Source organism: Tenrec ecaudatus, chromosome 6 (genome assembly GCF_050624435.1).
Source record: "Tenrec ecaudatus isolate mTenEca1 chromosome 6, mTenEca1.hap1, whole genome shotgun sequence".
NCBI lineage: Eukaryota > Metazoa > Chordata > Mammalia > Afrosoricida > Tenrecidae > Tenrec > Tenrec ecaudatus.
In genome coordinates, this window is record NC_134535.1 from 24,128,465 (window position 1) to 24,155,247 (window position 26,783).

General features: G+C 40.0%; 1 protein-coding gene across 4 annotated transcripts in view; it reads right to left on the minus strand.

Annotated features, from left to right (window-relative positions):
- The window catches only part of PARPBP (PARP1 binding protein), a 92,652-nt gene that overhangs the window by 40,803 nt on the left and 25,066 nt on the right, over positions 1–26,783 (minus strand). For 3 of the 4 annotated variants that reach the window (XM_075551088.1, XM_075551087.1, XM_075551090.1), the window contains exons 3-6: positions 25,728–25,961; positions 21,285–21,392; positions 3,030–3,200; positions 1,714–1,868 (exon numbers count right to left, since the gene is read on the minus strand). In XM_075551088.1, the coding sequence (XP_075407203.1) occupies positions 1,714–1,868; positions 3,030–3,200; positions 21,285–21,392; positions 25,728–25,961 (668 nt within the window). The remainder of the gene's footprint in view (positions 1–1,713; positions 1,869–3,029; positions 3,201–21,284; positions 21,393–25,727; positions 25,962–26,783) is intronic. The other variant, XM_075551089.1, reaches the window with a different exon arrangement.

The window sequence follows — 26,783 nt, forward strand, 5'->3', positions numbered from 1 at the left end:
CCTGAAGGACAAAATGCAGTGGGGCGATGACTGACAGAGTCAAGTCATTTTCCATTTCTTTCCTAGTTGCTCCTCATCTGCCCTTGCACTCAGTGATGGCTGGGTTTTGGTCATATCAGCACATTATCTGCCAAGTAATAAAAATCCACTCATTTATAACTCTGTACATTATACTAAGGTTTCTATTAATGATATATTACTGGTCTGATACTTGCTAAAGTCCTGTATCGAATGTAAAAAACAGCGCAGGGTTATGACCAGGTGAGTAAGGTCTCCAGTTTTAGAAAAGATCACTCTGGCAGCAGCAAGGAGATGGGCCAAGGTAAGCGTGGAGACAGAATGGAAACTCAAGAGAACAGTGATGCAGCCCAAGCAAAAAGGTGAATGTTTGAGTACAGATAGTATTGTTATCGTCACTGTGAGTTGTCGCTATGACAGTTACAGCCTATGGTCACCCCTGGTTCACAGAGCAGAATTGCTCCATAGACTTCCAGCCTGTGAAACAGATTGCCAGGCCTGTCTTCTGTGGACCCTCTAGAGCAGCGGTTCTCAACCTGTGGGTCACGACCCCTTCACTGGGGTTGCCCAATTCATAACAGTAGCAAAATGACAGTTATGGTAACAGTGAAAATAATGTTATGGTTGGGGCTTCACCACAACATGAGAAACTGTATGAAAGAATCGTGGCATTAAGGTTGAGATCCACTGCTAGAGAGGGTTTGAACCATTGATCTTGCAGTTAGTCCTCAAGCCCATAACCATTTTTGCCACCCAAGGTACCCTCTGACACACAGTAACAAAACTCAAGAACCAAACTCACTGCCATGGAGTTCATTCCAACTCCCACTAACCCCAAAGACAGAACAGAACCGCCCTGTGCGTTTCTGACACTGAATCCCTCTCCGGGAGTAGAACTCCTCATCTTTCCCCCACAGGACGCTCGGTGGTTTTGAACGGCATGCCTTGCGTCCCCCACTAAGCCACCAGGGTTCAGTAAATGCAGCTACTTTTACGAGGAGCATGCGATCGCTTGCCGACTAGCAAGGACCTACCAGGTATGCTACCACATATAACCACTTCAAGGAAGCAGCTTTGCCTAACCTGCAGGATCACTATGAGTCAGAATTGACTCACCAGCAACGATTTTTGATAACTCACTTCCTTCCACCCCCAAAAATGTATCTAGAAATTTTTCACCCTCCAATATACCCAAAATGCAAATACACATCAGGCAAGGAAAAACAACCCTCCTTAATCCAAAATAAACAAAAATTACAGATGATTCAAAGATTTACACATAAGAAACTCTTTAAGCTAACGAAATAGAACACTCATCACATCTTTATACATTTCCTTCCTCATAGTTCACAGCGGTTTCCTTTATCTCTAAATAAAAAGTTTAAAACAATTATCTATTAGGTACCATCCAATCCTCCCAAAATTTGTGTTTTGTTCTCAATAAATGATAAATCTTCTTTTTAACACAACTTAATTTGAACATGCCTTTTGACTTTGGCTAAACTTTCAAAAACCAAACTTGCTAGAAATTTGGAGGCAAAGCCCAAGCAATTATAGTGTATGTATCTAGAAATTATGATGTTTCTTCTCCCTTCTGCTGGTCTGAGGCTGGCGCAATTCTTATCTCTTATATTCCTGTCTCTGATTCTGTGAAGCTTTAAAGGTAAGCATTTGTAATTTAAGAAAAGTCATTACCTTGGATTTGGGATTTCTCCAAGAATCTCACCTAATTTATCCATGAAATTAATAAAATTAGACAATCCTTTCACGTGCATCCTTAAGGGATCGGATGGAGAGGGTGCATATCCTTTTCCTCCAAGCTGTATGGTTCGAATGAATGACGTGGCCACCTACGAGTTAGAACAAATGATGAAGCGATATCTAGTGGTTTCGTAAATTAAAACTAGCTTTTACTTTATGAAGCGAGGTACATCATATGAATTCAGGGTATGCAGATAAAGCGAAGCACTTTGTGCAACACACAACACACTGTGACCCAGAAGCACACGGTGGCAGAAACAGGCTACGTCAGTAAAGAGGGTAGGATGAGAGCCAGCTACACGTAAAAACGGAAGCAAGTTAAGGGGAATATCATCATTAGTTATAAAGACTCATTTTTATAAATATATTCTGTGGAACCGTTTTGCGGAACAATGGGGTTTTCAGTGTTAACTGATCTGTTGGATAAAGAAAATTGACTCAAAAGTAATTTACTCTTTCCACACCTTAGCTACTTAACTTATAAAATCAACTTGTACTCACTACCTCCCATCTAGCTATCACATTCTAGGGTTATCAGGAAGTCTTATGTGACATGGCTATTGCATGAGTGTGTCTATATTGAAGCAATATTTTCCACGGTGTATTCTAATATGTCCTGGTGGCCCTTTGGGTTAGGCAGTCTTCTGCTAAGTTCAAGGTTGGTGGTTCGAACCCACAAGCTGGTCTTCAAGAGAACAATGAGGCTGGCTGTGCCTGTAAAGATCTACAGTCTCAAGAGCCCCAAGGAGCAAGTTCTCCTCTGTCCTATAGTGTTGAGATGAGTCGGAATCAACTCAATGGCAGGGGAATTTTTATATATATATAATATTAATACTGTGGGGATAGTCAAGTAAACTAGGAAACAATGGATAAGTTGAAAAAATAATCTAAAATAGATTTCTCTGGCAGGTCTTTGCCAAGCTTTTGAAATATAAATATGCATTATGAACATCCAAGAGGGGTATAAATTACTCCCAAAAGGTTTTCCCTTGTAAGTATTTATTCAAAGGACTTTTAAGAGTAAATTTTTGCCCTTAGATACATTCACAATCATTTACCAGTGTCAGTATTCTATAGGACACATGTAAAAAACAGTGACTTAGAGAACTGCTGCCTTGCCAAACTAAAAGGATTCAGTAGAAAATAAAAACACCATGGATTTCAAATACACAAGAAGAAAATAGATTTCCTGAAGTTCTTCTGATCAAAATCAGTCTCTGAAAATTCTTCAAATTATACTGTGTTCATACCAGAAAGATGGGCATCTGCTTCTCTTGAGCAGCATGTCTCAGGTCTGTGAAGGCTTCTCTTCCAAGTCCTCTATCAGGAATATTTAGAATATAAGCCAAAGCCAGGTCATTCTTTGAATTTACTAACAAATTCAAATATGAATAGATTATCTTCTTGGCTAGCAACTGCACCTGTACAACAGAATAAACAGTTAAATGCCCGGTTATCTTTATTTCAGTGATTCTATGTACATAAAAATAATCTACTTTACACACCAAGCAAAAATATAGATCATCGTCCAATAGCAGTATCTTGCTCTGCTCTTTGAGAACAGAGAATTGCCAAATAAAAAGAAAACTCAAGTATGGTATTTAACATACTTGGTGCCACTAAGAAACTATGAATAAATGACAGTTATCACAGTTGTTGGGGAAAAGAGCTTTTATGAATTGATAAAAACATACTATCTACAGTTTGCATTCATGGAATATTTATCTCATTCCCCTGAATACATCTGTCAGAAGGTACTAATCAATCATGACGTCTCCTGAAGTCTAGAGCATGGGCTAATTGTCTTCTGTTGATCCCACACCGACATCCCTATTGACTCAAGCTACACAGTTAAAATTTTGAAGCTTAGTAAATATTTACCGTGACAATATCAAATGTCGAACAAAGGATTAAGGGCAAAAAGATCCAGTAAAATGTTAAGCAACTAACAGCAACATAACAAAGCAGTTGATTTTGCCATTAACTGGCCTAAAATACAGTTATAGACCATTCAACAAGATGAGCAGGATTGGAGAAAACTTGACATCAAATCTTGCATAGGTATTGCATTTTTCCTTAACACACAAACCTTAAACCAGGGTATTTAATAAGTTTTATACCCTTAAATTCAGTTACTTATAATTACTGAAGACTTTGCAACCTCTAAGATATCCTTATTGTTGGAGAGAGAATTGACCCCAAGAACCCCAATGATAACTATAAAAGATTAGATCAAATCTTAAAGACAAATCATGTAAAGATACTGGAAAAAAGAAAAGGCAGGCAGAAACTAGAAGAGAATTTAAGTTATAAAGAACTGCAACAAAAAAACAACAAAAAAAACAAAGAACTGCAACAATAGGATAAGACTGTGAGTTTGTGGATATTTCAGGCCCTGTCACTTGCTGTAAAATGGGGAAGAATGAGAGATCATGTGGACCTCCACAATGAACAAATATAGAACATTAAATAAAAGCTTCAAAACTATGTACACATACTGGAAAGCACCAAAACACTAAAGAAGCTAGGTGACGATCCTGTTTTAAAGGAACTGCAACAAGAAGGGTATGAATAGAGTTTGTAGTCCGGCTGGGATTACAATCGGCTTCTATAATTCCCAGCTGGACTACCTAAGGTAAGGTCTTGAGCCCAGATCGTTCTCTGAAATAAAGAAGCTGGGACTGCACCACCTCTGCTCCCTACCCACTAGCCCCCGCTCCTCACCAAAGGCCCCTTTCTACGATTTCTAGGTGGCTATCGCTTTTCTGGTCTCTTGCCAAATGGCACCTCAGTAGTCCCATCATCCCCATGACTATGGTCACATCCAATAATGTACCAAAGAAGCTGACCCCTTAGCGTTTTTTTCTAATCCACTGTACATTAATCAGAAAATGCAAACTTAGAAAATATATCTTGTGCACCTTGTTCACAGGATGACTATGTTGTATGCCCTTGAACAAAATACACTTCCCTGCCCTCGTAACCAGGTGGCCAGGCCAGGTGTGCCTGACCCTTTCCTCACACATGCCACTAAGCACATACACCCTCTGGTCTATATTACATAAGCTCCAGGATCCTTCATCCTTGAGTTGTCTCATCCATGAAGCATCAGAAAGCACAAACAGAAGTGGCCAAAGATCACACTGTTGGATAGGAAGATGTCTTTTGGGAGATTCTGGCTCTTGATAAATGCTACTACATTTATCAATGCCTATGACTACATTCGTAGGTGAGTAGTGTAATTATTACTTCTGACCCGAATAGCTCTACACTGACATATTTTTAACATGATCTATTGCAAGCTTGCTGACCCAAGAGCACTGACAAAGTCCTGTGACTGTAGCTGCAGAAACAGAGATGACTGTGTGAGGTTTCTCAAGTGGGAAATACTTGTTGTTGGCTTCGCAAGAGAAAGAATTCACACTGAAGCCTGGTTTGTAAACCAAGTGGGTTTTTATAAAGGACGAGAGAAGTTTCAGGTTATACAGTCTTAATGGAGTACACACTATTTCAGGGAAACATATCAAACCGCATGTAAGCCATACTGAGGCTTACAACTGAACATGCACAAACTCATGGGACTGCAAGCCCACACGTGGTGACCAGAGGCCAGAGAAACTGTGGCACAGCTGAGTGGACATGGAAGCAGGGTCAAAGGGAGAAGGGCAGAAGGGCCCGTTGTTACGGTACTTTAAACCTGGGGAGGAATGGTCAAAGGTATTGGTTGACCCCATTAGCTGAATCAAGCCCACCTGGCAGGGAGGTGAGGTGGAGGTGGTTGGGGGTCATTAAATTGGAGCATGCCCAGTTAAAGGGTCCTCCTAGGTGTTTAATGCTTGCCTGATTCCTTCCCAACCTCCAGTAGGGGCCTTGTGCAGACATGGGAGGGACACCCACTCTATCCCTATTCTGCTACCTAACAATTGAAGTGCTGGAAGTTAAGAGTTAAGGATTGCAGAAGGAGCTTGAAATTTAAAGGCAAAACCCTAGTAGCAACTGTCCACTAAAGAGGTGGGCAAAGGACCTGAACAGAAGTTTCACAAGGGCAGAAATCCGAATGACCAATAAACATATGAGAAAATGTTACCAATCATTAGCCATGGGAAAATAGGAATGCTCGTCCACTGCTGGTGGACCTGTAGGTATGTATAGCCATTATGGGAATTGATTTGGTGATATCTAAAACAAATGGAGATGGAGCTACCATACGACCCAGCAATCCCCCTACTGGGCATATACCCAGAAGAGGCAAGAAACAAGCCACGGCCAGATTATCTGTGCTCCAATGTTCATCGCAGCACAGTTCACAATCACAAGGCCTTGGAAACAATTCAAATGTCCACAACAGACAAATGGGTTAAAAAAAACTGTGGTACATACATACAATGGAGTACTACAGGTCTCCAAAATGTAGTGATGAAAGCATGAAGCACATTGCCGCGTAGGAAGAACTGGAGATAGTCATGGTAGGTGAAATAAGTCAAGTATAAAAGGACAAGTACAGCATGAGTCCACTGAGGTAAGCTTAAAAAAAAAAACAGGCCATGGAGGAAAAGCTAAAAGAACAGGCCATAGAGGAAAAACTACTACATACATACATCCCTGGGGCGAGGTCCAGCAACTATGGCAGGGGCCAGACCAAATCCAGGGATACATATGGCAGTCAACCAAATAAGAGGAGGAAAGGGGGGGGAGCCACAGGTAGTTGGGGAGCAGGGCACTAATCCACAGGAGAGGGGGAGAGAGGTCAGGCTTCAACTCAATGTGCCAAAACATGAAAACAACATATCGGGCATGTACCAGGGACCCAATAGAGAGGTCTGCAGGGCCAGCCCCAATCCCAACTATGTGGACATCCTCCACCCACTTCACTTCAGAGGACAGCACTGGGTTATAGCTTGGAGAGAGGGGCACGTTGGATTACAGTACACGGGAGAAACACAAATGGATGCAGAGGGAGGAGAGGACACCCTGGCCCACCAAGCCCAGGGGACCATATTCTTGCTCGGGGAGGACTGTCGGGCCAGCCCCACCACAGGACACAGCATCCCTCACTGAACCATGACACTGTGGGGGACAGCACTGGAGACACAGTGTGGGAACAGTGCACAATCTAGCCTATCACGCTAGGGCGAGGCACTCTGGGCATGCAGTGGAGCAGCAGGGGCAGCAGACTGATGAAACCCCGAGGGAATACCAAAAATAGACTTAGGAAACAGATTGTGGCACCCCATCAGACTCGACTGGAAAACACTCCCAAAGGCCAACAAATAGAACTTGAACTATTTATAAGCTTTTCCATTTTTGTCAGTGGCTTTCTTTTTGTTGTTGTAATTTTGTGCTTGTTCTTTGCTGTTGTTATTGCTTTCTTGGTTTTGACTTCCTTCCTTGTATTATTTGGCTTTGCCTGGTTTTTGCACTTATTAATGTATCTGCATGTCTATTTAAGATAGGCAGGATAAATAATTCAGAGATGAAAAGAAAGGGACCTGAGAGTAAACAAGTGGCCATCTAGCTCAGAAGCGACAAATCCCACATAGAAGAAAGCACAGCAGCCTATGTGATCATGAGGTATCAATCGGATCAGGTACCAGGCATCAAAGAACAAAAAATCAAATCATTGTGAATGAAGGGGAGTGCAGAGTGGGGATCCAAGACCCATCTGCAGGCAACAGGACATCCCCTTACAGAATGGTCCTGGGGTGGAGATGGGCTAGTCAGGGTACGGTGTAGCAACGGTTAAACATACAACTCTCCTCTAGTTCCTAAATGCTTCCACACCCCACCCCCCACTATCATGATCCCAGTTCTACCTTACAAATCCGGCTGAACCAGAGGACGTACACTGGTACAGATTCCATCGTGGATGATCCCTTCAGGACCAGTGCTGAGAGTGGTGATACTGGAAGGGTGGAGGGAGGGTGGGGTGGAAAGGGGGAACCGATTACATGGATCTAAATAAAACCTCCTCCCTGGGGAATGGACAAAAGCAAAGTGGGTGAAAGGAGACGTCCGACAGTGTAAGACATGACAAAATAATAATAATTTGTAAATTATCAAGGATTCATGAGGGAGGGGGGAGCCGGCAGGGGGAAAAAAGGAGGAGCTGATATCAAGGGCTCAAGCAGAAAGCAAATGTTTTGAGAATGATGATGGAAACAAATGTACAAATGTGCTTGACACAATGGATGTATGTATGGATTGTGGTAAGAGTTGTACAAGCCCCAAATAAAATGATTAAAAGAAAGAAAAAAAACAAGTCTACAAGGGCTCAAGTAGAAAATGTTTTGGAAATGAAGATGGCAACATAAATAAAAATATGCTTGATACAATTGATGTATGGAATGTTATAAGAGCTGTAAAAGACCCCCCAATAAAATTATTTTTTTAATTAAAAAACAAAAAGAAAAGAATGGGACCAATGGTTCCGGGGGGACAAAGGAGAAGGGGAGGTAGAGAAAGGAAGGGGAGGGGGTCCAACCCAGGGACAAGAGAACAACAAGTGAAATAAAACGGAAGGTTGTAGGATGCCTAGTGGGGCTCAATCAAGGGCAATGTAGCAGCGAGGAATTACTACACCTGAATGAAGGCCGAACATGATGGTGGGGCAAGAGGGAAGTAAAAGGAAATAGAGGAAAGAATCAGGAAGCAAAGGACATTTATAGAGGCCTAAATATAGGCATGTACATATGTAAATATATATATAACAAGAGGGGAATAGAACTATGTACTCATATCTATATATAAAGAATTAAGGTTGAAGATGGACCTTGGGCCTCTACTCAAGTACTCCCTTAACACAAGAACACTTTGTTCTAACAATCAGGCATTCTATGATGCTCACCTTCCCAACATGATCACCAAAGACAAAATGGATGCATAAGTAAATGTGGTGAAGAAAGCTGATGATGCCCGGCTACCAAAAGATATATATAGCACATTAGGTCTTAAAGGCTTGAAGATAAACAAGTGCCCATCTAGCTGAGAAGCAACAAAGTCCACATGGAAGAAGCACACCAACCTGTGTGATCATGAGGTGTCGATGGGATCAGGTATCAGGCATCTAAGACTCAGAACAAAACCATAAACCAAGGTGAACTGGGGGTGGGGGTGGGGTGCATGGAGTGGAGACCTACAGATGGCCATTGGACATCCCCTCACAGAGGGGTCACAGGGAAGAGATAAGCAATCAGGATGCAGTATAGCACCAATGAAACACACAACTTTCCTCTAGTTCTTTGGTGCTTCCTTCACCCCACTATCATGACCTTAATTCGACCTTACAAATTGGAATAGACCAGAACATGCGCACTGCCACAGATAAGAGCCTACAACACAGTGAATCCAGGATACATAAACTCCTCAGGGCCAACAAGGACAGTAGAGATACCAGGAGGATTAGGAGAGGGTGGAGGTTGAAAGGGGAAACTGATCACTAGGATCAATCTAGAACCCCTCCCAGGGGGATGGATAATGGAAAAGTGGGTAAGGGGTGACGGAGGATGATGTAAGGTATGGAAAAAATAATCTATAACTCATCAAGGGTTTGTGAGGGGCTGGGGAGAAATGGGAAGCAGATATCAGGGGCTCAAGTGGGAAGAGAATGCTTTGAAAATGATGATGGTGGCATATGTGCAAATGTGCTTGACACACTGGAGGAATGTATAGATTGTGATAAGAGATATAAGACACACACCCCCAATAAAAGTATTTAAAAAAAACCAAAAACCTAATAGCAATTCAGAGTCTAAATAACTCAAATTCCTGGTTGATGGCTTAACTACACATGGGCAACAGAGACTGCAGGGAGTCCATCAAAAGCACAGGAAGGGGAGATTTCCCTGAGCTAACTTGTTGGGTCTTGGAACTGCCTATGGGGCTCCTGCCTCTGTCCCTTTCTCTGCTCTCCCTTCCCTCCCAGGAGTTCTTTACCTGACTCAATAAAATCTTTCTCAACTTAAAAAATAAAGCACAGGAAGGGATCAAAATAGAACATAAGATAGAAAGACTGAACTAGAAGGAAACAGCGCTATAACTTTGAACGTTTCCCTCACTGGGTGCACTCAAGTGTGTAAAGTGGCAGAAAGCTAAAGTCAGACCTGAAGTATCAGAGAACAGAGGCTAAAGTTGGCAGAGCAATTGAAAAATTCTTTTAAAAAAAAGAGAATCACAGAGATAACAAACTAAATCCGCTGTCCAAGGCCTGGACAAACTGTCAAATTTGGTAGGCAGTGAGGAAACATACAAAGGTTAAGACACAAAGTAGCAGTGGGAATTCATAAGAGCAGATATCAGCAGCTGCGCAGGGAGACAAAGTATATACTATGAATCCAGGTAAGTAAATTGCCATCTAAAACAAAACCCAATCCAGAGTCACCAAAAGAATATACCTACAAGGTCTGCTTTTCATCCACAAGTTAAAAAAAAGCTGTCTTAGAAAAAGAAAATATGACTCCCTACACATCAAAAAAAAGAAAAAAGGAAGAAAAGAAACCATCTCCAAGTGAATCCAGATGTTGGATTTAACCATCATATCACCAAAGCAGCTAATGTGTGTGTGTGTGTGTGTGTGTGTCTGTGCTCAAAGAGTTTGATGAAAATATGTGTTACAATTAAGAGGAACTCTCATCCAAAAACTTGAATTAAGTAAAGTCTAGAGATGAAAATTTCAATAAAAACAAAAGCTGTGGGGTAGGTTCAACAGAAGCTTAGAAAGAATAGAAGAATTGGTGAATTTACAGATTAATCAATAAATATTACCAACTCTAAAAAACAAAAGAAAGAAAAACAGGTTAAAAAAAAAACCTAATAGGCCTATGAAACAATTTAAAGAGGTCCAACATACATGTAATTGGAATTAATGAAGAGGGAAAGAAAACACAAAACAGAAAAAAAAAACCAATGACATATTACCCAAAGCTGTCCCAAATTTCATGGAAAACATTAATTTGCAAACCCAAAAAGCTACCCAACCAGAAACCCACAAAGAAAATCAATCCAAGGCACACTATAAATCAAATGCTGACAATCAGAGATGAGTGACTATCATGAAGCCAGCTAGAGGAAGCTAGCATGTTATATACAATATACAGGAAAAAGACATACATTAATGGACGGACGACTTCTCGCCAAAAGGTATGTAAGTCCTCAAACAGTTAAACATAGAATTACTATATAATCCTGAAATACCACCCCTAGGTCAATAAAACTGTTAAAATTAAGGAATAATTTTTAAAGAATAAACAAAAATAATCTGAATAAGTTACAAAGCATTAATAGACCTCTTAGATAATTATTAAGCAAATCTCCAGTTAATTTAAATATAAGAAGCAATATTATAGAAAACATGTGTATGGATTAAACATAAAGAAGGGGAAAGGGGGAAGGAGGAGTGAGAATCAGGGTGGGGAGAAACTGAGATGATGACATGTAGGGAACAGGGTACTACCCCACCCAGGGGGAGGTTATTGGCCGTGTCCCCACAGAACTAGAAAGTGCATACAGACTCCAGCATGACGCACCAAACAAGGAGGGAAACGTAATGCACGGAGGAATCCATAAAAAGACTGGACTATATGCCCGGCCCCAACCAGAATCAGCCTGACCCCACCATGGAAGGGTGTGCCACAGAGAATGACAATAGACAGTCTGGTGAGGGAAGGGAACCGACCTACCATACCCAGAAGGAACCTGAAGGAAATGAAGGGGGAGGAAGGGAGTGGAGCACACCATGGCCCACCAAGCTCAGAGGACAATAGCCCTGCTTGGAGCTGTCAATGCACAGAGAGGACCATATGGCCAGCCCCACTGCGAGATGCGACATCCTGCACTGACCTATGGCCCTACATGCGACAGCACCAGAGACACAGTGTGGGATGCATGACTGAGTGTGGGATGCATGTTTGCCACACAGAGGCAAAACACTAAAGGCATGCAATAGAACAGCAGGGGGATCAGAACAAGGAAGTCCCGAGGGAGTACCAAAAATAGACTTTGAGGCAGGGTGTGGCGCTCCATCAGACTCCACCGCAAAACACTCCTAAAGGTCAACAAACAGACCTTTAACTATTAACAGGCTTTTCTTTCTTTTTTCCTTCTTTTAGATTTTGTATGTCATTGGCTTTTTTTGCTTGTTGTCCTTGCTGCCTCCGTCGTCACCTTGTTTTTATGTGTCACTTTGGTGCTTTGGAAGCCATCCGCAACTTTTTTTCTTTTTATTTAAACGTTTTATTAGGGGCTCATACAACTCATCACAATCCACACAAACATCAATTGTGTAAAGCACATCTGTACATTCATTGCCCTCATCATTTTCAAAGCATTTGCTCTCTACTTAAGCCCTTGGCATCAGTTCCTCTTTTTCCCCCTCCCTCCCCACAACCCCCTCCCTCATTAGACCTTGATAATTTATAAATTATATTTTGTCATATCTTGCCCTGTCCGACATTTCCCTTCACCCCTTTTCTGTTGTTCGTCCCCAGGAAGGAGGTCACATGTAGAGCCTTGTAATCGGTTCCCTCTTTCCAACCCACTCTCCTTCTACCCTCCCAGCATCACCACTCACACCCCTGGTCCTGGAAGTACCATCCGCCGTGGATTCCCTGTGGCTCCAGCTCCTATCTGTACCAGTGTACATTCTCTAGTCTAGCCAGACTTGCAAGGTAGAATTCGGATCTTGATGGTGGGGGAGGGGGCGCGAGAGAAGAATATAGGAACTAGAGGAAAGCTATATTCTTCATCGGTTGCTACATCACACTCTGACTGACTCATCTCCTCCCCTAGAACCCTCTGCAAGGGGATCTCCAGTGGACGACAAATGGGCTTTGGGTCTCCACTCTGCACTTCCCCCTTCATTCATTATGGTAAGATTTTTTTGTTCTGATGATGCCTTATAGCTGATTCCTTTGACACCTTGTGATTGCACAGGCTGGTGTGCTTCTTCCATGTGGGTTTTGTTGCTTCTGAGCTAGATGACCGCTTGTTTACCTTCAAACCTTTAAGACCACAGATGTTATACCTTTTGCTAGCCGGGCACCATCAGCTTCCTTCACCACATTTGCTTATGCACCCGTTTGTCCTTGGCAATCGTATCATGGAGGTGTGCATCCAATAATATATTTTGTTCTTTGATGCCTGATAACTGATCCCTTCGGAACCTCGTGATAACACAGTCTGGTGTGTTCTTCCATGTGGGCTTCGTTGCTTCTGAGCTAGATGGCCGCTTGTTTATCTTCAAGGCTTTAAGACCCCAGGTGCTATCTCTTTTGATAGCCGGGCACCATCAGCTTTCTTCACATTTGCTTATTCACCCGCTTTGGCTTCAGCGGTTGTGTTGGGAGGGTGAGCATCATAGAATGCCAATTTAATAGAAGTAAGTATTCTTGCATTGAGGGAGTACTTGAATGGAGGCCCAATGTCCATCTGCTGCCTTAATACTATACCTATAAATATAGGCACATAGATCTATGCCCCCATCCTCATATAAATATTTGCATATGTACATGTCTTTGTCTAGACCTCTATAAATGCCCTTTGTCTCCCAGATCTTTCCTCTACTTCCCTTGACTTTTCTCCTGTCCCACTATCATGCTCTGTCCCCACCTGGGTTTAAGCTATACCTCTTCTTTACCTTACCCTGGATCATTCCCTACCAGGCCTCTCACACTCACCTAACCACCAATTTGGATCACTTGTTGTTCCCCTGTCCCTGGGTTTGTTAACACCACTTCCTTACCCCCCACCTTCCCCTATCCCATTTCCCTCTGGAACTGTCAGTCCCCTTGTTTTTCCTCCAGATTGTTCATCTAGCCTATCTTATTTAGACAATTTCATGTGCATATTATTATCTCTGCAGGTCTATGTAGACAGGATAGGCTGGATAAACAATGTGGAGAAGAAAACAACAGGACAGATGGGTCCAGGGGGACATGGGAGAGTGGGAGGTCGGGGAAGGGAAGAGGTGTTGACCAACCCAGGGACAAGCGAACAATGAGTGATTCAAAACCAGTGGCAAGGAGGGGGTGGGAGGACTGGTAGGGAGTGATCAAGTGCAATGTAACTGAGAGGAATTACTGAAACCCAAATGAAGGCTGAGCATGATACTGGGATAAGAGGAAAGCAAAAGGAAATAGAAGAAGTAGGAAGCAAAGGGCATACATAGAGGCCGAAACAGAGGCATGTACATATGTAAATATATTCATGATTATGGGGGAAATAGATCTATGTGCATATATTTATAGGTTTAGTAGTAGGGCAGCAGATGGATATTGGGCCTCTGCTCATGTACTCCCTCAATACAAGAACACTTTGCTCAACTAAATGGTCATTCCATGATACACACCTTCCAGACAGGATCGCTGAAGACAAAGCGGGTGTATAAGCAAATGTGGTAAAGAAAGCTGATGGAGCCGGGCTATCTGGGGTCTTAAAGGCTTGAAGATAAACAAGTGGTCATCTAGCTCAGAAGCAACGCAGCCCACAGGGAAGAAGAACATCAGCCTGTGTGCTCACGAGGGGTCGAAGAGACCAGGTATCTAGCACCAAAGAACAGAAACCATCATTGTGTGCTCACCTTCTCCATATAAAGGCTGAAGACAAATATGTGCATAAGTAAGTGTGGTGAAGAAGGCTGATGTTACCCAGCTATCAAAATATAGCATCTGAGGTCTTAAAGACTTGAAGATAAACAAGCGGCCATCTAGCCCAGAAGCAACAAAGCCCACATGGAAGAAGCACACTAGCCTGTGTGATTACGAGGGGTCAAAGGGACCAGGTATCCAGCACCAAAGAACAAAAAAATCATATCATCGTGAATGGGGGGGAATACAGGATGAGACACAACGCCCATCTGTAGACAACTGGACATCCCTTGGAGAGAGGTAGTGGGGAGGAGATGGTCACTCAGGGTGCAGTGTAGCATCAATGAAACATACAACTTTCCTCTAGTTCTTAAATGCTTCCTCCCCTACCCACTATCATGATCCCAATTCTACCTTACAAATCTGGTTAGACCAGAGGATGTACAGTGGTGCAGACAGGAACTGGAAACAGAAGGAATATAGAACAGATGAACCCCTCAGGACCAGTGGTGAGAGTGGTGATACTGGGAAGGAGGAGGGAAGGGGAAGCAAAAAGGAGTAACTGATTACAAGGACCTACATATAACCTTCTCCCTGGGGGGTGGACAACAGAAAATTGGGTGAAGGCAGTGTAAGATATGACAAAATAATAATTTATAAATTGTCAAGGGTTCATGGGGGGGGGGAATGAGGAAGGGGGTAAAAAAAAAGAAAAATGAGGAACTGATTCCAAGAGCCCAAGCGGAAAGCAAATGTTTTGAGAATGATGAGGGCAATGAATGTGTAAGTGTGCTTTACACAATGGAGGTATGTATGGATTGTGATAAGAATTGTAAGAGCCCCCGATAAAATGATTTTTAAAAATTAAATATAAGAAGCAATATTAAAGAAAACATGCAAATGGATTAATTAAATTCCAGTGTGAAAAACAATTCCTGAAACACGGGGCAGATAGTTGGGTTGAACAATAACAACAATAAAAAACACTGAACATAAAAAGATTTCTGAATAAGAAATTGAGATATCATTTAAGAAAAATCAATTAAAAGAAAATAAAGTTTGTACATTAACTGTTTCTCCTTAAATATTAAAGATACTACCTAAATTTTACCTTTTCATAAGAGGTTCCTAAGTTCTAAATTAGCCATTTACAAACTCTTTTATTCCCTGTTATGTACTATTACTGACTGTATTATAATTATCTTGATGAGTCTTAATACTTTCTGATAATTCATTTTATAATATTGCTATTACCTGAAGACTTCCATAAAAACAAATGGCATATACTCATGGCTTAAAAATTACTAGTACTAGTACATACTCAATCATTTTTTATTAAATGATATACACAAGAAAAATTAATGTGTTTGGCCATTTTAAATATTTCAAATTTGAAACTCTTAGTAAGTTTTTAAAAATTCATTGCTATTGAGTTAGTTCTGACTTATAGCAACTTATAATTATAAGTGTTTTTTTATATTTTTAATTACCACTTTGTAAAATACTCTGAGGAACAAGCAAATAATGAGCATATTTTACAAAGTTATCCTAAAATTTTATAAAATAATTTTCTGCTTATAATTCAACTATCCTTGTATCTTTACTTTCAAAGTAAATCACAATAATTCAAGTAACTATTAGACAAAAGTTTCCATCTTAACTTTACAATGCAAAGTATGACTCTCCTCTACAACGCTTTTGCATTTGGGAATAACCCAATTTGCGAAAAATCAGGCATACAAGGGATTACATTTACATTGTAATCAACACTTTATTTTCAACATTTACTTTAATGCAGTCTCTGCTTCACTATGCTTCTACTACCCCCAAAATAATTAGGATTTATCTGACCTTCAGGTTCAAGCTCCCACTTCTACAACTTGCTCTATGCGGTTAGTAAGTTCTGTCTTTCTGTACTGCCATACTGGTAAATGCCAGGCAAAAATCGTGTGGAGTCTTCAGTGTTTCTCTTAACTAATGGCTGCAATTGGAAATCTATCCCCTTCATTATGGTCAGAAAACATGGCAGTGATGGTTTCCCTGTCCTTGCGTTTGCAAGTGGATTTTAAAGCAGCTCTCTGGAGAAGCAGTCCACATAAGTACAGGTACAATGTCCAGGAGGAAGGGCCTAAGTTGAAAAACTCCAAAAGACTGAAGCTCGGACCTGGAAACCAGAAATAAGGATACTGTACTATTTATTTGTTCAATATACAAACTGATGAGATCCATACCCACAAAGTAGTTGCAATGTTTGTTTAGAAGCTGTACAATTTTGTTTAAGCTTTCTGACAACTTCAATGTTTTATTGCTTTTCGCATAGCCTCTAAAAAGGAGGGTTATAGATGTTATCAGATTGAAGTCAGCTTTTCTAAATTGAGAAGACTAACAAGGTATATAAGTATTATCTACATTCTTCGTTAATAAAGAAATGCATGTCAGAATTGATAAGACTGTTGGAGATAGAAGGTATGTCTGACCTCGATTTCTTAGAAATCGACCTTGGCCTGATGCTGATGATTCTCCTTCCCCGTTATGAAGATAGATGAGGAGGTCAGAGAACAGCACTCTCTCACCATTTCAACAGTTTACATATAATGAGGGGAGAATTGGCTAAGAATATATGGTTTTTATTTTACTGACTTTTTGATCTTTATTGTATTTTTCTCATCACTACTCCAAAATTTCTAATTTAGTACTTTAGCAAAAAATACAGTAAAATAAAATATCAAATACATTCATTCATCTTCTTGAAGACTCCAGATAATTAGGAAGCACAGTAAGTGACCAAAATATATCTTTTCAAGACCACAGCTCAAAAAAAAACACTTTAAAATATGAATAGAAATACATCAATGTCCAAATACATTTTATAATAAGAACAAAAATTAAAGTCTACCAGGAAAATGAATAACAGAATGGGGCTTCTTTAATAATTCTCAGAAAACCTACCAGCTAGGTAGCAGGAAAAAATTATCTTGGAAAATATAATATGTGAAAGCAAAAAAAGAAAAAGAAAGCACAGATAAAGTAGAGCATGATGGGTTATTGAGAACTGCCCTATAGGGTTCTCTTGGACTGCCAGGGTGTTCTTCCACAGCAAAGCTCAGTGGGTTTAAATCACCAGCCTTTTGGTTAATAGTGGAACACATATCATTTATGCAACCAGGAGACACAGAGAATTGATATAATAAATTTTTCTTTTTATATATATCAGGAAATGTCTTGGTTACCTAGTACTGCTATAACAAAAATTATTTCGTTTGAGATTAGAAGTCAAAATTGCAAGCACTGGGTCCAGAAGATTTTCTCATGTATCATGTATCCAGATTCCATTTCTCTTACTGCCCTTGTGTGTATGTACCATATTTTGTTTATCTGTTTACCCAGTTTGGGGCAATTGTGAATCAGTGATGCAAGGAAGACTGGTGTACAACTACCTATGTGGGTCTCTGCTTGCAAACCTTTTGAATATATACTTCAAAGTTCAGTTATTGGGTCATTTGGTAGTTCTAGTGTCAGCCTTTTGAGGAACTGCTGCAGTGTTTTCCACACTGGCTGTACCATTCTGCATCCCCAACAGTGATGAATAAGGCTCCAACTTCCTCACATCCTCACAACACACGCTTTAAAAATTTTTTTTAGCTTATCCATCCTCTTGAGAGTGAAATGGCATCTCGCTATGGCTGTGATTTATGTGTGATGACAGTGAACATCTCTTCGTGGATCTGCTGGGCATTTGATAGCTTTCCGCATCTATCCAAGTCTTTTCCTCATTTTATGACCGGGTCATTTGGTCTTTCTATTGCTAACTTGTCAAAGTTTCAGATATATTTTGATTATGTCTCATTCTTATTGGATATATGGTTTCCAAGATGTTCTTCCAATTGGTAGTCTTTTCTCTTTTTTTGGTACAGTCTTTCAAGGAACAAAAGTTTTCATTTTTATGAGGTCCTATTTATTTCGCCTTTTGCTGTTTATGCTTTTCATTTTATATTCGACAATTCTTTTTTGGAAGCTACGCCCAAAGTTCTTGCTCCTACAAGGTAAAGAGACCCAGAAGAGCTAAAGACATGTTATAAACATGATTTTTAAGACACATTATACAATTATAATAATCAAACAGCCTGATACTGGTATAACAACGAACACAGAGACCACTGGAATAGAGCTGAGAGTCCAGAAGTAAATCCACACATCTATGGTCAACAGAATTTTTGTAATGGTGCTAAATCCATTAGATGAAAAAAGCAGTGTCTCTATATGAATGGTATTGAAAAAATTGGAAAATTGGATTTTCATTCAGTTAAATGAAAAAGGACCCATGCCTATAATTTTTATGATGTGTTACTCTCAATCTAAGCAAGTTTTTATATGGATCTTCAAGTGTGTCAGATATACAGAAATACAGGCACATGTTAAATGATACCACTAGGCGTCAATCAGACAGGGAAAAAAAGAAAAGGAAAGAGTAAAACTGGGGAACATTTTTTCTGTTTTAGAGTCTAAAAACACTTTAAAAACCATTTGGTAACAACTGAGGAAACTTGAATATGGAAGACAGTAAATAATAGAAAGAGATACCTTGGTGCTTTATATGTGGTAATAATTATAGAGTTTTATCTTTATTTTTAGGAAATGCACACTGAAGAATTTTAGTCATGTCGTGAAGTAAGCAATTTAGTTTTAAATAGAATAACAAAAATGTTAGATGAAGATATAAAGCAAATTATTAAATCTAGGAGCCCAAGTGGTATGGTGGTCAAGTGTTGGGCTGCTAACTGCAAAGTCAGCAGTTTGAAACCAGCAGCCACACCACAGGACAGAGTCGAGGCTGTCTGTGGCCATGAAGAGCTGTACTCTGCCCTACAGGGTCACAATGACGGCAGTGTGGTAGTTACGTAGTCTTATGTCAACTGAAGGGTATTAACAGTGAAGGGGTGGAGTCTAACCTGTCATTCAGGTCACAGCCTGATGATACTTCCTTGTGAGCATGGCCTTTTCATGAGGATTCTGGGAACTTCCGCTCTTTCTCCCTGGAGGTGGGCCACACTCTCACTCTGCTTCGCCTTACTGTTGACAAGCCACATCGAACTATGCTTGATGGCAGCCAGAGCCATGGAGATGCATTCACCACCATTGGATCTACAGGTATTTGCACCACAGGCCTGCGATCTTCCTGTATTCTGCATCATTGGGTGTGGCTGTGTGAATCTAAAGAGGGATTCATGGCCTAATATCAGACTTATGGGCTAAGATTGCACTTAGGGACTTGATCTGGACTGGGCTGGGATATTTTCTTAATATACAATTGCTCTTTGATATAAAGCTCTTTCTTATGAGTGTCCTTAGATTTGTTTCTCTTGTCAACCCGGAATATACAAGTAGTAAGTCAAAATGTCAATCAAAAAGTAGTTTTAATCTGATGGAACACATATATGTAGTGATAAAAACATGTTTTATGGAGAGTAGGGGGCGAGTGGTTTGGAAAGGGGGAACTGATTACAAGGATCCACATGTGACCTCCTCCCTGGGAGAGGGACGGCAGGGAAGGGGGGGAAGGGAGACTCCGGATAGGGCAAGATATGACAAAATAACGATGTACAAATTACCAAGGGTACATGAGGGAGGGGGGAGAGGGGAGGGAGGGGGAAAAAAAAGAGGACCTGATGCAAAGGGCTTAAGTGGAGAGCAAATGCTTTGAGAATGATTGGGGCAGGGAATGTGCAGATGTGCTTTATACAATTGATGTATGTATATGTATGGATTGTGATAAGAGTTGTATGAGTCCGTAAAAAAATAAAAATTAAAAAATTTTTTTTAAATGATGAGGGTAAAGAATGAAAAAAAAACATGTTTTATTTCTGCAATGTGAATTTCACAGGATTTATAGGAGACTGTCTCAAAAATGTTTCCTAAAAGCTGAAGTTGAATGGCCAAATGGATTACTTAATGAAGCGATTAGTTTTGGAAGTGGGTATATTCTAGACTTCTCATAGACCATATTTTTTAAAAGATGTGACAGCAAAAAAAAAAAAAAGATGTGACTGTAATTTTACCACTTTCTGCAATAGCCTTAGATTTTGATCTTTCAGTGGTAGTGTCATCTGGCATGGAAGTTCCCTACACATAACTCCAGGTTAGTGAGGCGCTGCTATATTTAATCAGGGACTTACCGCAGTGTTTAGCTGCAAGTGAACCAAGCATATGCTTGGCACATTCCATGGTTTGCACAAGAAACTCCGCTACCAAAAATGTTGCTATGATCATTAGTCATAAGGCTGAATATGATCATTAGCCATATTATTGAATCAAAATGCACAAAACAGGAAGCTTTTCAAGTATATCTATTCCCCAAAGAAGCAACCATCTAAAACAGGAGTAGGATAGCTTTTTTTTTTTCAGCTAAGGGTCATTTAGACACTTACAACATTATTATCAACTTAAAAATTAGCTTGCTACACTTGGTCAAGCATTTAATTAACTCACCATCACAAATGTGATGGTTGAAGTTGCTTCCCTTTGGGGAGATGTATCATGTTATCTAGAATTGATGATTTCTTGGGCCTTACACAGTTCACAAGCTACACCCCACACACACACACCCCTGATCTAAAACAACGAATGGTGAAGCTTACTCAATAAAAAGATTCAAAGATCGTTAGCGACCTGGGATTCCAACTACTTTGCTGGTATTTAACATAATGCTCTCTTTAGCTCAGTGTTCGTACCCTGGTCCCAAACCATGAAGAACCTGAATCTGATTACTCCCTCAGTCTCCAATACATTACTTTGCAAGTATACGGCTACTTAAGTAAATCAGAAACTTGTAAACAAATAAACAGTAGTAACTCTAATGCATTACTCAATGTATATCACGATGTGAAGGAGATTGTTGTCTGCTTCAATTTCCTCACAAATTATCAGTACCTTTGCTGTGTCCTGGTTGTCTTTTCTTGTTGGTGATGTCGGTACATATAGATCCGTTTCATCATCTCCTGTGTATTGTTTGCCAAGCAGAAAATCTTGTAGTTGACTCTGTGGAAAATACAGTGCCAAATATGAAACATCCCACGTAACTCCACATAGTGACAGTACACAGCACAGTCCCTGACATGTGCTTGGCACTCAACAGGTATCCATGGAATTTAACTTCATCACAAACGCTTGCAGTCTCTTTCCCAAAGGCTCCTGTACTTATAGACTTTTTCATGTTTTGAGCTAAAAAACGACCTTGACAAGTAGTCTGCACCTTTAATTTATGGAAGATAAAACTGAAAGGCATACCAAGGGTTCAAGTAGAAAGAAAATGCTTTGAAAATGCTGAAGGCAACATATGCACAAATGTGCTTGATACAACTGATGTATGGATTGTTGTAAGAGCTTGAAGAACCTCCAACAAAATTATTTTTAAAAAAACAAACAAAATGAAAGACAAAAGACAGTCTTACCTAAAGTCTGACAGTGAGTCACATAAAAATTTTATCATCCCATATGTTAATGATTTATGGTCTGATAAGAATAAGTGATTTTGAGGTAACTGTAGACTCTGAGAACAGGTGAACTAGTGAAGAAGGGATGGTTAAAAAAAACAACTCTATATATTCAAATAATCCACAATAAATGCTTCACTTTGGGATGTGTATAAGTAAACTTGACATTCCAAATAATAAAATAGATTAAACAAAATAACAGTTTCCATGCAGTGATAAGTTATAAAAGGGTATTTACTTCCCTATTCAATATTTCTGAATCATCCTATTTACAGGAGCGGGCAGCATGCGTTCATGCCCACACACACACGTCCAGTATTCCTAATGCGCGATCTAAGCGAGGGGTATGAACTGAGAGAACAAAGCCCACACGATGTGAACAGAGCCCTGGTGGCACTCTAGTTCAGTATCGGTTGAGAATCCAGCAGTTCCAAGGAAGAAAGAGCTGGAGACGTACCCTCAGGAAGATCACAGCCTACAAACGGCCTCGGGGCAGTTCTGCTACGTCGCATAAGGTCCCTTAGGCACCAGATTGACTTGATGGCACCTAACCACAATGAGACCTCAACAAACACAACTCACCAAGGAAGACTACTCAGAAAGAAATGAAATTGGCCAAAATCCTACTGATATGATTAGCCATGATTCTAAACATAAGTAGTTAATTATAGGGGAAAAGAGAAATAATTTAGAAAACCTAGGATTTTGTTGTTTATAGTATATGTAATTTCCCAATCTCAAAATTAAAAGTTCAAACTGTTTAAACTTTGAATAGAGGTAGCTCTCACCTTTGAGGTTGATTATGTTTTCAGAAGAAAGGGTCAAGGCAAAAGTTTACTTTTCCATAAACCCAATGTTATTTTCTTAATGGGAAAATATTATCGAAGATTATTTTCCTTCTCAGTTACATGTCAAAAGTTGATTGCTCTCGATTAATGTGTGCCAAATATGGTCCCAAAATGCCTGAGGTCCCCAAGAACATTTCAGGGGATCAGTGAAGTCAGGTCTTCCCTCGTTCAACTGCAGATTGAGGTAAAGCCAAATTTATTTGATCTGCTTTAGTAAAAAAAAAAAAAAACCCAAAAGCATACAAAATAGAAGTGAACATGAAAATCCAATCATTTTCTATTATACATGGGAGTAAGGATGTTTGTAAAAATGTAAACCGATAAAACATATTTGGAAATGTTTTATTTTCTTTTGGAATAGCTGGGGGGTTGACTCACCAGCCCTGCAGTGAACAGGCCCATGCTGACCCCCCAGTGCCCCCAGGGCTTCTGTTATCCTCCTATTGACCGAGAATAGCTACGATACTCTCCCATTCCATTAATGGAATGTAAGGAAATCAGACTTCCACTTCTCTCTTACTATCAGAAAATGATCATGGCTACTATCTCACTCAAAGAAAATGTTTAGCAGTTTGAATTCTAAGCTAATCTCGCTTAGTATATGCCTTTCATTTTAGCACCTACATATTCCCAACCCATCCTGAATGTTACAGCTGTGTACACACACACACACGCACGCACGCATGCACGCACACACATTCTAAGTTTATTTCTCATTCCATCTTCTCTTATGTATCTACACGTTCCAGGCCATCTGTTGTTTAAGTGTTAGAGTCATTTGAATACTGTTGCCTTCTATAGGTTGTTAAGGGGGCAGAATCAGGTTTCATATTTCCTTACTTTTTACTTTATGCGTGATCATCTTTTAAGAAACTTCAATAACACCCCAATGTTTTACAGAGGAGCCACACTGACATTTGGAGATAGCCTGAAATGGGCTCAGATAATACTACTACTAGATATTTTGTATCCTGCATACCTAGATATAGCTCATCCCATCTGTTGAGTCACTTCAATGAGGAGACTTAGTTGTACGAGGTGTGCATTAGACTAGTATTGGAAAACCCCAAATACTGCAGGCGGATTGTACTCTCACTAGTTTATCCAAAGAGTCTCTTGGTTCTTCCTACTATCTAACACTTATGTTTGATTAACCTCCCTAAATCAACTCTGTGATTTACACACAAGTATAATTATAGCTAAGGAAGAAAAATAAAAGTATTTTAAACCACATGTGTCCTTATTGAAAGTATGAGGGCATCCAGGAGTGTGTGAAAAAGTCCTACAAGACTCCCGTGCTAACCCAATGAAGCAGAGCCAGTGAGCTCCTGGCAACACCTCTCCTTTCTTCTATGAATGCATATTTTCTGCACATTACTATCTCAAATAAAGAGTATATTTTCCCCACTCCCTAAAATTTGGTGTGGCCATTGTTTGGGGAGATGAAACAGAAGCCAAAAAGACCGTGTGTTTTTAAAGAGAAAGGGAGGGGTGTTCTTCCTAATAGCTTCCCGAGGTAAAGGAGAATAGAACAGATGGTGCTTCTACCAGTCCTCTTGGACCACATGAGGATCTTGAGGGCAGAGACTAGGACAGTAGAGCACTGTAGCAGTTACAAAATCTACTGTCAACTTGAGGAAGGTGTAGAGTCTAGCCTGTCAATCAGGTTACAGCCAACGAAGCCTCTGTGTGGGCCCTTTCGTGAGGATTCTGGCAGCTCCCGTCTCTCTCCCTGGAGATGGGACACACACTCTGTGAGACATTCCTGTGGACAAGCCACATGGAGCTACACTGATAAAGCCAGAGCCCTGGAGCTGAAAGATCCACCTGGAGACCCACACCAGCACTGAGATGCTTCTACCACCACTGGATCCACAAGACTTTTCACCCAGTGGCCTGTGATCTTCCTGCATTCAGTATCATTGCATGTGTTGTGTGAGCCTGAAGAGGAATTTAGAGACTGGTATCAGACATATGGGTTAATAACGGAGTTAAGGATTTGATCTTGATTGGGCTGGGATGTTTTCTTAACATACAATTATTCTTTTATATAAAGCTCTTTCTCATACACGTGTCTATGAATTTGTTTCTCTAGTCATGCCGGACTAACACAAGCAGATAAAAGAAAAAGTCTGAGTCTCTGATAACGACTGACCAAGCAGGCTAGTCCTGTGCTGTTTGCCTTTCAACCCCTTTTTAAAGAAGACAGAAATAAACTTTCAGTTTCTTAAAACCACTGGGACTGTGGAGGTTTCTATGATGAAGAGCCAAAACACTCTTTCCAAGTCTTTGGAATAAAGTAAAATATTTGAATACCTTAGAAGATACAATAAACATTTCCTTCTAATTCCAGCTGCAAATATTTAGCCATGACCACCATTAGTACCTATTAGCACTCAGTAAATGTTAAGCTAAAGAAAAATATTTTTAATACTTCATGGAAAATCCTGAAACACTTTATTTATTATAATGTAGACAAAACCCAACTGCAAAGGATGATATTTAACTTACTGTTTAAAAGTATACCCTATATAAAAAAGTAAGGCTACAACTACATGGAAAAAAAGCAATAGTCTAAGAAAGTATATTTACTTATGTATATTACTTAGTATTGCTCAGATTAAATAAGCAGTACCTCTTCTCAGCAAAATAATTATACATACTACTAACCCACAGAAAGTCACAGCAGCTATTTATCCAACTAATGTCAAATAACCCAATGCACATTAAACTAAGAAAGAAAATTGGAAAACAATCCCTGCTGAAATTAACAAAGAAATCAAGCAACTGTGCTGGCATTAAGAACTTTTGATCTAATAAAAAGCTATTCTTATATTTCGAGAAAATTAGCAGTAACACATGTCTAACAAAATTTACCACTAGAATATTTCTTTCAGGTAGCTAAAATTTCCATTCTTAACAAACCCCGAAAGCATAATTAACTGACTATAACTGGTGGCACTACATAGCTTAGAATGAAAACAAACCTCGCTGAATTCAGTCTGACTCTCACAGAATTAAGATATACTTACAGGAGAGAGCTTGTCATTCTTTTCACAGTTAGAAGGCAAAATCTTACATTTTTGATAAACATCAATCAGATCTATCATGTTACTATTCTTCAAGAAATCATCATAATTCTTCCTAATGTCCTCATAATGGTCAATCGCTTCCATATTTTCAACCGGTAAATCCAATTTCTCATGTAGTAAGTATTTCCAGGCCAATAAAACATCACTGAGAGAGACTGTAAATTCTCCACTGTACTGAAAGAGATGATAAAAATAAAATGATAAGTCTTAATGCTATATCTTTAACTTATCACTGAGATGAAAAATACAAACTTAATTTTGATATCATAACATCGACAGTAAATTCTGGTGGGTGTGAAAAATAAAACACACACAGGTTGAGTGAGGGAATAATTTTAGAAACTAGATGTAAAGGAAAAGGTTTTGATGAATTTATATAAATTATGAAAAACTAAGGCAAGTTTGAAAAGTCCTGGTAGCACAACGGTTAATCCTGGTTAGTCCTGGTGGCACAATGGCACAATGGTGGCACCGGGGGTACCAGTACACCAGTACACATCACCTGCTGATCAAGAAGTTCAAAACCATCAGCCACTGCAGGGAATGAAAGATTTGACAATCTGCTCCCATCAGGACTGCAACCTCTGAAGCCTATGGGACAATTCAATTTGGCCGTGAGTTGGAATTCACAAAACGATTCACATACAAATATTTGTAACCTTTGCTTTTTCTCCTGAAGCTCACTAAATTTCTTTGGCCCACAAGTGAGGGGCAAGAAGAAGCTGGTACATAAACACTATTGATTACAGAAGTAACTGACTCTCCTAGTATTTAGTTCCTATTAGTCTTTTGAGCTAATATATTTGTGATCCCTTATTTAAAACTGTCAATTCCATGGTGAAGTCTCCCATTCCACAGTGTTCCAAGGGAAAGTTTTACAGCATGGTCATAATACTCCTTTTTGAAATATTCATTTTGTCACTGTTCCAGAGGAAAGGATCTGTGCTTAAGGCTTGGGCCACAGAACCCTTTGATTCTTGCCTGCTCTTGAAAACA